General features: G+C 33.7%; 3 protein-coding genes across 3 annotated transcripts in view; 1 reads left to right on the forward strand and 2 right to left on the reverse strand.

Annotated features, from left to right (window-relative positions):
• LOC139527966 (uncharacterized) overlaps positions 1-11,974 on the forward strand; it is a 52,057-nt gene that overhangs the window by 12,189 nt on the left and 27,894 nt on the right. The gene's annotated exons all lie outside the window — the stretch shown is intronic.
• Positions 850-2,808, reverse strand: LOC139526154 (tripartite motif-containing protein 2-like). The gene has a single exon (XM_071321288.1). It carries the CDS (start codon positions 2,605-2,607, stop codon positions 880-882), a length of 1,728 nt encoding a protein of 575 aa, XP_071177389.1. The 5' UTR covers positions 2,608-2,808; the 3' UTR covers positions 850-879.
• Positions 8,231-10,814, reverse strand: LOC139526513 (uncharacterized). The gene has a single exon (XM_071321667.1). It carries the CDS (start codon positions 10,812-10,814, stop codon positions 9,099-9,101), a length of 1,716 nt encoding a protein of 571 aa, XP_071177768.1. The 3' UTR covers positions 8,231-9,098.

Below are 11,974 nucleotides of genomic sequence, written 5' to 3' on the forward strand. Positions count from 1 at the left end.
AAAGTGGAAAGGGATTAATATAAGTTGCAAAACTTGTTTCCCAATCCACTATAAATAAATATGTTTAAACTAAACCAAGTCAGGTTGTGTCCGAAACATGTGTTAACTTGTATACACTGGACAAGGTTATTGGTTATTGCTGTGGTCTGTTGTACTGTATTTTTGGTGATTCCTGTAATCCTTTTAAGCACTATTCATGATTCCCAAATCTCAGTTTTCAGTGAAATGTTGTTCTGTGTTCCGACTGTCTTATGATATATGATCTAGAAAGGTTGTGACTTGGATTTGTTGATTGCCCCTTTATATCTTATGAATTTCTTCTGAACTGACTATGTGTTATAGCTTTGCTCATTGTTGAAGGCCGTACGGTGACCTATAGTTGTTAATTATTTCTGTGTCATTTTGGTCTCTCGTGGAGAACAGTTTCATTGGCAATAATACCACATCTTCTTTTTTATATATGGTTAGTTGGGAAATTACAATCTAGAGAAAGCGAGAGAGAAGTCAAAAAGAGGAACGATAAAGCACTAAATGAATCTTTTTAAAAAGCATTACAGTTAATATCAGGATGTGATACCCAGCTTCTAATAAGAAATCAACAGGTACAACCAAACTTTAAAACTAAGTAGTTTTATGTAATCATAAATGAATATTGTAGGAGTTTAAATCCATTTATAATAACATAATCACCGGCTTAATAATTTACGAAACTCGTAGCTATTTCACAAATCAAGAAAAATACCACTATTGGTGTAGATATAGGAGGAGTAAGAATTGCTATATCTACAAGTTGATTAAGGTACAAGTTATGATTTGACATGTATCAAGTACAAAATCTAAAACACATTATACTTGTAAAGCAGAACTATCAACATTTATCTATAAAACAAACTCAACTACATGAAGTTTAGAAGTTTTACAACGTCTTGCATCATCTTCATGATTGCCCCCATCCCAGTCACTTGAACAGCCAATCAATATTCTCCCCATTTTGTCAATATTAAGACTAACTGGGTGAACAATGTCGCCATGAGAAAAGTTAGTGACGAACGTCCCATCTTTTGACACGATATGAATGCTGCTAGAGTCTCTGTCCGCAATTAAGATGTCACCATTCATTGTTGAAGCTATGTCATGCGGTGTAAATTTATTGTAAAGGTTGACCCAAGACTGGCCACTGTATGTCCACTTTGGTTGACCCCACTCTCCTAAGGTAACTACTCTTCCATTCCTTGGTTCATGCGTATATAGTGGATCAGGTCTTGGATTTTTTTGTAAATAAAATGACTGGTAGTCAATAATGCAAATGTCATTGTTAATATTTGTTGTGATTTTTGCGGGAAACGTAAATAGCCTATCACCACTACCTGCACTACATTCAAATCTTCTGATTTCCTTTCCAACTGAATCAAGTATTATAATTCCAGATTTTTTATTGCAATCATATCCATCACAATATCCTACAAGAATGGTATTTTGAGTTGCATGAGTACCACAAGGTTTTAAGGAACGGATTGACGTAAATTTTATTTGACTGATACTATGACAAATGTGCATTATTTCATTGCCTAGCGATTCATCGGAAATTAAAATGTTTCCACGATAAGCAGTCATGTCTACTACCCTAGTTGATGTTTCAAAGTTGGGATTTCGTCTTGTCTGACTGTAATAACTAATTACAGTGATCATTTTAAGATTAGAAATAGTTATATGCTGGAAATAATTCTTTTTAGCACTGTAAAGTGCAATCGTGTCTGCATTGAGATTTAAAATGGACGCGATATCCGTCAATACAGTGTTGAATGTGTGTGCCAGTTTTAACTTCGGAACTACAACTACTGATCCAAAGTAAGAATCACTTAAACGTGATTCAATGTAAATTATTTTGGGAGCTTTGACTTGTTCAGTTATCATTGATGGTAAATCTTTGTTGATCTTTTCGTATACTGTGAAAATAGAAGTTGGTGATGATTCCTTTAATGCATCATCAAGGATACCCCTTCTCGCCTTCAAATCTTCTACTATGGTTTCTAATTTCTCTTTTTGTTGTGTAACTAGATTATCTTTTGGATTCCAAAAACTTTCTAATTTTCGGAAAAGTTTCCCAGCTTCATTTGACAATTGAGTATTCAAGTCATTTTGCCTTTTAGTAATTTTTTGACTGATTTGACGGTGCTGAAATAGCAACTCTGAATCAATTTTACGAAACTCTGTAACCTTCCCTTCAAAGAATGGTAAAATATTTTCAATTTGTTGCTTTAATTCTTTTAGACTTTTGTGCTTTATATCGTAAATCCTTGTTAGTTCAATTTTGTCCGACGGATAAATTAAACAAGAGGAGCAAACCGATTTGTCACAATTTCGACAATACATTAAACAGTTATGTTCCAGATGTGTAGAACATGGGATACTTTTCAGATCAACTTTATCACTGTACGTTCTATCTGTTTCTTTAAAATCTATAACGTCATGTTCATGGGAATTTTTAAGTATAGCGTGAATATTAATTCTGCATGAATTACAGAAAAGTACATCACAAGTTTCACACTTCCATTTAACTTCCACCGATATCTTACAAAATTGGCATTTTAATGAGTTCTGTGCCATTCTTCTATTAAATATCACATCGATGTATCGCTAACAATGTTTTCATGAAGGAAGAGTTTCCGTATTAATTTAGATAAGAGTTAATTGGATCCGCCACCATTGTCTCTTTTCCTCAGAGGTAGACGTTTGCTATATTTGTTAAACCAAGAGTACGTCGATCTTTAATATAATTATACTTCCATTCCTGTCGTTGTCAGGGCGCATTACAAATAAATATTTTGAATGTTAACATACACAGATCAACCCCAGCCACAGGCTTTAAAAATTGATGAAAAGTGTTTGGCCTATATTGAATATCATATAAAAAGGCTTTGAAATTTATTCATGCTGTTTGGAAGTTCATGGAAGGGTAGTTCAGAATTTAAACTTTAAAAGATCCAAACATACATGTTATGATATTATTAATGAATCGAGCTACACAGTTTCAGTTGAGAGATTTATACTTTCAATTTAATTAGTTTACCTATAACTTTATCGATTAAATATTTATTGAATTGATATACGTAATTCAAATGTGTATTAACGGCTGTTAGATTCAGGCTTTATATAAGTTGACTATTTCACAAAAATACATAAATTAAAATCGTCAAGCTGTATTAGAAACTGTCGAAAATAAAAGTTTCGTACAAACCCTCAGCTACTGGAAGTACCAAATAGCATAGATGATATATGATTTTAACAACACGAGAACACACCCGCGAAATCGCGGGCATAAACAGCTTGTAAACTGTTGTAGGATGAATTTTTGTAAAAGATATTATGACTGGAGAATTTCATATAAGGTATCAAAAGCCCTCTCCCTTTTTTCCAAAAACCGTTATGTGTTTCTTTCTGTTAAATTCATTTTTTCCAGTGTTTCTGGCCTTTTACCACAATTATTCCTCCCCTATGCTACAATGCATTTTTTGGTAAAAGTCAAATTAAATTAAAAATTTGCACCGCTTCAACATGAAATAAATGAAACTGCTTATAGACCATTATTATTCTAATAAAATGTGCTTCTAGGACAATCCATCAGTGCTTTCCCTTTTGAGAGCCCTATTAACATGCCAATGATAGGATTTGAATCTCGTATAAATGACTAAGGCTCATTTGGGGGGGGGGGGGGGGGGTCTGAGGGGCCCTGATCCCGAAATCCCGGGCTTAAAAACATGGTATCCCGAGATGCGTATTTTAACGAAATTCACATCCCGACATCACGAAATTAAAAAAATATATATACCCGCATCCCGTAGAGATCAATCCCGAAATCCCGAGCATAAAAAACACCCGATTCCGACGTCCCGAATAAGTCCTGCCTCCCTCTAATCTCTACCCTACTTGCATTTTGGCCAAATCGCTACTTTCACTTTCAACAATAAATTTTTATGCCCCATTTATGACAATTATGTTTTCTAGTCTGTTCGTCTGTTCGTTCGTTCGTCCCGCTTCAGGTTAAAGTTTTTGTCGAGGTAATTTTTGATGAAGTTGAAGTCCAACCAACTCGAAACTTACTAAATGTGGTTCCTATGGTATGATCTTTCTAATTTTAATGCCAAATTAATGATTTTACCCCATTTCACGGTCCACTAAACATAGTAAATGATAGTGCCGATGTGGCATCCGTATACTATTGACACATTCTTGTTTCCACATGTTTTACTTATTTCAATATATATGCAACTGGTATGACCCCTTAGATAGTAAATATTTCAGAAAAAAAAATAGACAGAATACAGAGAGTCTCTTTATATTATAGTAGTATAATCGTAGTTTACAGGTGGATAAACGCGAAAACATAATTGTCTCTAAGGAGGTATAATAGTTGTGGTTCTTGCGATCTAAAAACCATGATATGGAGAACGCTTTGATTGGCTTATTTATTTTTCATTTTTGTAATCTTTCATACGACTGGTTGTTCTTGTTCATGTTTAAAACCGGAAGTCTTATCTATGACTAAAAGTCAGTCTGATAACGGAAACAATATCCGGACACCTATTTTGTCATTTTTCTCCCAAAATAACTCAATCTGAATAATCATAAGAATAGATGACAAATGCGACTATGCATGTCACCTAAAGAACACAGAGGCATGATGATTGGAAGGAAGAGAAGCGTAACACAAAATGAGGTCTTCTCGTTTAATAGTATAAATGCAAGATTCAAGCTTTTGAACGATTAGAAAAAAAAATTGGCAAATTTTAATGGCAGCTACAATGACACAAATCTAAGGATCTTTTACAATGAATACGTTTAGTGCTGATAATGTACATACAAATAGCACTACAACCACGTTTGTTTTAAATCTGTCATTTATGCAGCTATTGGTTTTGGTTTGATAAACGTCCAATGGAAAATATATCAAGTAAGTAGGAATACAAATCCAGAATAAATGTTACGGAGAAGACGTTACTAAGTTATAAAACTTGTATCTGATCCATTTGTCATTATAGACAATAAATTTGTTTAAACCACTACTCGATGTGGCTGTAATCCCATACCTTTAGAATGTACTTAAGTGAGGTTTTGGAAATTTGTGTAAATTGTTCGGACTCCTAGGTTTTTTCCCTATGATACAGGGTAAAATATTTTGCCCTATAACACCCATTTTTGTTTTCATAAAAAGACTTCAATAGAACATGAAAGGTCATCCTCTACAATTTCAGCAGATTTTGATTTTTTTTCTTTCGATTTGAGACCCAAATAATACCAATGCAAATGCCAAAAAAAAAAAAAAAAAAAAAAAAAAAGGAGCTCCATAACCAGCTTACTTTGTTCCATAACTGATGCTCTGTCAATTTATAGTGTCAATATTAATTTCTTGATCTTTTAAGTTTTACCTCAATCCTATAACCTAATACAAGGTGTCAGTCATGATTCTTTGAATATTTCCTCTAAGAGGTTAAAATCATGCGTTTCTCGACCAGTTGTACAACAGCCTAGACGATTCTTATGAGAGAAAATGTTATATGAAGTTTGCGAACATGGGTAAACTAAAATATATTAAGCATATTTTTAAGAACAGGATTCTGCATGCTTTGATTCGAAATTCACATTGGTGAGATTAAGGTTTTAATTCTTCAATGTGAGTGTTACTTATAGAGGCAACAGTCTGGTCTTTCCTTTGTCATGAAAAACTATTTCAACGTTAAAATGTCACAATCAGAAAGTTTAAGTATTACATTTTACATGACCGATCGATGGTCTAGAGTCTAATGATGTCTTTAGATTAATCAAGTCAATTCCCAATCATCCATTGCTTGATGTCTAATAACTTGATATAACTTTCCAACGTATTTTATAGGAATAACACAATCGGTGTCACACAGAGAGCAGGATCTGCTTACCCCTCCGGAGCACCTGAGATCATCCCTGGTTTTGTCGAGGTTTTTGTTAACCAATCCTTATTTTTCTATGTCATCTTTTGTGTACAGTTGTTTGTACAAAGTCAGGAATATGACGTTATATTCCTTTCGTTTGATGTGTTTTAGCTTTTAATTTTGCCCTAAGTTAATTGACCATTCGTAATTTTCAAAATCTGGCAATCCTTTTTTGTTCTACTTTTGCCTTTTGTTTTCTTATTGTGCTTTTAATTTGACTAGAACACACCCGCGAAATCGCGGGCATATACAACTTGTAAACTATTGTAGGATGAATTTTTGTAAAAGATATTATAACTGGAGAATTTCATATAAGGTATCAACAGCCCTCTCCCTTTTTTCCAAAGTCCGTTATGTGTTTTCTGTCTGTTAAATTCAATTATTTTTCGTGTTTCTGGTCTTATGTATCCACAATTATTCTAAGTCAAATTAAACTTAAAATTTGCACCGCTTCAACCATGAAATAAAAGAAACTGCTTATAGACCATTATTATTGTAATAAAATGTGCTTCTAGGACAATCAATCAGTGCTTTTCCCTTTGAGAGCCCTATTAACATGTCAATGGTAGGATTTGAATCTCAAATAAATGACTAAGGCTCATTTGAGAGGTGGTCTGAGGGGCCCTGAGCCCGAAATCCCGGGCTTAAAGACATGAAATCCCGAGGTGCGTATTTTAACGAACATCATATCCCGACATCCCCAAATTGAAAAAAAAATATTCCCGCATCCCGTTAAGATCAATCCCGTAATCCCGAGCTTAAAAACACCCGATCCCGACGTCCCGATTAAGTCCTGCCTTCCTCTAATTTCTACCCTACTAGCATTTTGTATTCTAGCATACGATTGGTTGTTCTTGTGCATGTTTAAAACCGGAAGTCTTATCTATGACTAAAAGTCAGTCGGATAACGGAAACATTATCCGGACACCTATGTTGTCGTTTTTCTCCCAAAATAGCTTAATCTGAATAAACATGCGAATGGATGACAAATGCGACTATGCATGTTACCTAGAGAACAGAGACATGATGATTAATTTATTGTGGAAGGAAGAGAAGCGACACACAAAATGAGGTTTTCTCGTTTAATAGTATAGATATCGACTAAGGCAGCAACCATTTGATTTTCTGGGGGGGGGGGGGGGGGGGGGGGGGCTATGGATTTTTTTGGAGAAAAAAAGTTTGTTTCCAGTTTTTGGAGAAAAAAGTAATTGTTTTTGACCCTGAGAAAAAAAAATGTTTGTTTCACCCTCAGCTGCCACTATATGTAATGCTAAAATTGAAAGAAAAAAATTGTTTTCGACTTGTCACCAAAAAAATATATTGTCTTTCGCCGAAGGCGAAAAAAAAGTTTGTCCAGATAAATAGCCCCCCCCCCCTCCCCCCAAATATCAAATGGTTGCTGCCTTAACGTGTTTGAATGTCCGTTTGGTATCTTTCGCCTCTGTTTTATTGATAGTATTGGTAATGCATTCAACGACTTCTTATCTTTACACATTTTCTTCGAAAACCGCACACTATCAATTTATTTTAGCTATCCTCGAAAATCAAAGGTACATTAAGGTACCTATACATAAAGACAATTATACGAGTTTTTTGCTGTTGTTTTGTTTAAGGGATTTTATGCTGAAGGGCTGGACTTAATCTAACTTAAGATTTTACTTAAAATAAGATACTTGGTTTGAAATCTTTAAAGCATACCACTAAGGTCAGAAGGACGGAGGATATTAAATACGGATAATGTGTTTAAAAAGTAATTTATCTATCAACCAGTGTCATGAAATGGTAATACAAATTATACGTAGTATAATCTAAGTTGTATGATTTGAACGCAATTGTGATTTGATTAACTATATATAATGTAGTACAAATGAAGTCCTAATGCTCATATATTAAAACCACATACACTCTTCCTTCTTTCTTTGTATTGCAGCAATCACTACATATTTGCTTGTCATTAGTAGCTTGAGGATTTCACTTACGGTAAGCAATTGTTAGCAGTTTCAGAACATCATTGTTTAAACCTGGGTTTTATTTTTTGTTTGTTTTTTGTTTTAGTGTATATTTCTTTTACTATGCAGCCAAGTCTATGTTCTTTTTTTATATGTTGGTCATGGTTTTTTTATGTCAAAATCTGGTTTAAATTGTTTCTACGTTATGTAATTGCAAGGCTTTTACATTATTAGATGTTGATAACATCTGGAACGATATACTATGGCATGCATATACGAACGGCATTTTGGCCAGGTGTCATAAAAAAAATCATATAAGCACAAATATTTAATTCAATTACATAAAGGAATATTAACCTTATATATTGAACATATTTGTAAACCTCAGATCTGTGTACGACCTCAAATCTGTGCCCGTTTTTCAAATCTATGCCCAATCGTGACTTCAATCGCTAAGCTATGTCTGTAAAAAAATATTTACAATCGTAACGTCATTCGCAAATACGTGTTCGTTAAAAAAATAAGGCCTCAAATCTGTGTAATGTTTTAAATCTTTTTCCATTTTTTTTTCGCAATGCATAAATCTATGCACATCTAATAAGTTCGGCCTTATGGGTTTTTAATTTTATCAAGTCATTTCCAATAATTTAATGTTAAGTTGGTATGTATTCTCCACATAGATCTCCGAGTCTTGAAAATTGACACAACTTCAGCCAAGTTTGCATTTGTGAATTCTTTGCCGTTTTCACTTTGTAATATTATTGTACAATGTAAGGCATATCCGCCCAAAAACGCTTCTGGATTTGGATCCTTTGAAAAACTTTTTTTGCGCTTATATTAGATATAGTGTATCCTTCATTTGGAATAGTGTCCTGCTCCGCCATCATTCCTATCATGCAGTGACGTCATATACTTGATGACGTTTTGTTATGTTTTACGTCGATGAAAGGACATAGGTTTGAGCCAAAAAAAAGCCATAGATTTGAGTAAATAAAGGACATAGATGTGAGACAGTACAAGACATAGATTTGAGACAATAAAGGACATAGATTTGGAACGTCTATGACGCAATATTAAAAAGGACATAGATATGGAACGTCTATGACGCAATATTAAAAAGAACATAGATTTGCGGAAAGGACATAGATTTGAGGCTTACATATTTATAGAAGATATTCATCTTTCACACCAACTCAGATACATGAAGTTTAGAAGTTTGACAACGTCCTGCGTCATCTTTATGATTTCCCCCGTCCCAGTCACTCGAACAGCCAATTAATAATCTTCCCATTTTGTCAATATTCAGACTAACTGGGTGCACAATTTCTTCGTGTCTAAAGAAAGTGATAAATTGTCCATCCTTTGACACAACATGAATGGTGCTTGAGTCCCTGTCTGCAATTAGGATATGACCATGCATTGTTGTAACGATGTCATGCGGTGTGAACGAATTGTCATTAGAGTTAACACTTGCATGTCCTGTATATGTCCATTTTGGTTGACCCCATTCTCCTAAAGTAACAACTCTTCCATTTCTGGGTTTATATGTATAATTTCTACAGTTTTGTTCTGGATTTTTTTCTAAATAAAATGACTTGTAATCAATGATGCAAATGTCATTATTTAAATTTGTTGTGATTTTAGCAGGGAACGTAAATAATCTATCACTACTTGCACTACATTCAAATCTTCTTATCTCCGTCCCAATTGAATTCAGTGTTATGATTCCCGATTTTCTGGTGGATTTATGACTGCTACAGTATCCTACAAGAATGGTATCTCGTGCTGTATGAACACCACAAGCTTCTAACTGATCATTGATCGATGTAAATTTAGTTTGACTCACACTATGACAAATGTGCATAATTTCTTTGTCAATCGACTCGTCGGATATCAAAATGTTACCACGGTAAGCTGTCATGTCTACTACTCGGATTGATTTATCGAATTGTCGGTAACCTCTTTCGTAATCGAAAAGCTTTCTCATTTCAAAATTAGATATAGTTAAATACTGGAAACTTTTTATTTTTGCGCTGTAAATTGTAATGGTTTCAGCGTTGAGAGTTACAATGCCCGATATATCCGGTAACTCAATAGTGAATGTACGTACCAATTTCAAACCAGGAACTGGAACAATTGAACCAAAATACGAACCATTCGATAATGATTCAATATAGGTTAGATTAGGAGGTGTAACATTTAAAATCTTTTTTGGTGGCAAATCTTTTTTGATCTTTTCAAATACTGGAAAAATAAAAGATGGTGATGATGCCTCTAATGTTTCTTCGAGTTTATTTTTTCTTTGCTTTAAATCCTTTTTTATGTTCATCAATCTTTCTTTCTCTTGTGTAAAAGGATTATCAGCTGGATTCTTAAAGCCGTCTAATATTTGAAAAAGCTCCTCGGTTTCATGTACATGTGTCAGTGCGTTTTGCCTGTCAGATATAATTTGTTTTATACTATCGTACTGAGATATCGATTTCGACTCTAGATTCTGGAACTCAGCAGCCTTCTCCTCAAAGAAGGGTAAAATATTCTCAATCTGTTGTCTTAACTCTGTAAGACTTTCACGCCTTATATCGTAAATCCTTATCAGTTCTTCTTGATCGGACGGATTAATTAAGCAAGAAGGACAGAGTGATTTGTCACAGTTTCTACAATAAACTACACAACTATGTTCAGGATGCGTAGAACATGGGATGGTTTTCAGATTCACTTTATCACTGCATTCCGTGTCAATATCTTTATAATCTGTAACAGCATGTCCATGTGAATTTTTAAGTAAGGCGTGGGTGTTAATTCTACACGGGTCACAGAAAAATACATCACAAGTCTCGCACTTCCATTTAACGTTAGAAGATATCTTACAGAATTGACATTTTAGTAAGTTTTGTGCCATTATTCTCCTTAGTATCAAACTAATACTTAAAATGTTATATTCCACTTCATAAATATAAATGAAAGAAGAATGTTTTCTTTTTTAGTAAGAAATATATCAAAAGACAACCCTAAACTTATGATTGTAAATGTTTATACAAAATAAAATATCGGTAAAACGATTCTATTGTTCAAAATCATTTAACTTTAATAAATCGTTTACAAGTTTGGAACTGTGACATGAAAATGAATATGAATGATTGTTGTTTTGGTCGACTTTTTATACCTGTGTTTAACTTAATTAATTGATTAATAACTTAAATGAATTACCACGTAAATAGCTCTATTGTTTATTGAAAACTGTGGGGTCGATTTAAGTACCTGTCAGTTATGACCCGCAAAAATAACAGGTTTAAGAAGCATGCTCAGCACATCTAAAAATATACAAATATGCAATATTAATCATTCACAACGATAGAATATGTCTATGAGCGATATTAAAAACAAGAACTATCTTTAAAAAAGATATCCGACGTATTTAAATTTGAGTATATGTTTAAAACTATCATTTCGATAACATTCAGAAGCACAAAGATACCATTTAAATAACGCATGCCCTAGATAAATAAATTTCAAACATGTTTTATGTTTTAGAAAAATAAAAACTCACAAGGATTTTGCCGTGCACTTTTTTTCATTCCTCCAGAAGGTGCCCAAATAAACTAAGTTGGGAAACAGTTTTGAGAACTTCCCCACAGGTAATAATTGAAGTGAGCTTTATTCAATGAAAAGGACATTAGATGGACAATAGATACCTGACAATAATTGGTTATTTAAACTGTGTACCTGAGTGGACCATATCAAGGTAAACTCAACTGTTTGTTAATTTTTATCATCTTCTGCAGGGGAAAAAAAAGTGTACGGCAAATTCCAGTTAAGTTATGAATTTTTTCTAAATCATACATGTACAATGCATTTGAATTCTATTTATCTAGGGCATGCTATGCCTTAAAACTTTTCCAGAAGCACAGGTTTGCCTGTACTCAGAGTAAATTTTGAGGTGAAAATACGGCCATTTTAGCCATAGGGTCCACATGAACCTTAAAGAACAATAACTCAAACAGGATATTGTAATATGCTCGAATAATTAATTATATCTACCTTCTGATATTAAAGTAAGAT

The sequence above is a fragment of the Mytilus edulis genome, chromosome 6 (assembly GCF_963676685.1).
Source record: "Mytilus edulis chromosome 6, xbMytEdul2.2, whole genome shotgun sequence".
Lineage (NCBI taxonomy): Eukaryota > Metazoa > Mollusca > Bivalvia > Mytilida > Mytilidae > Mytilus > Mytilus edulis.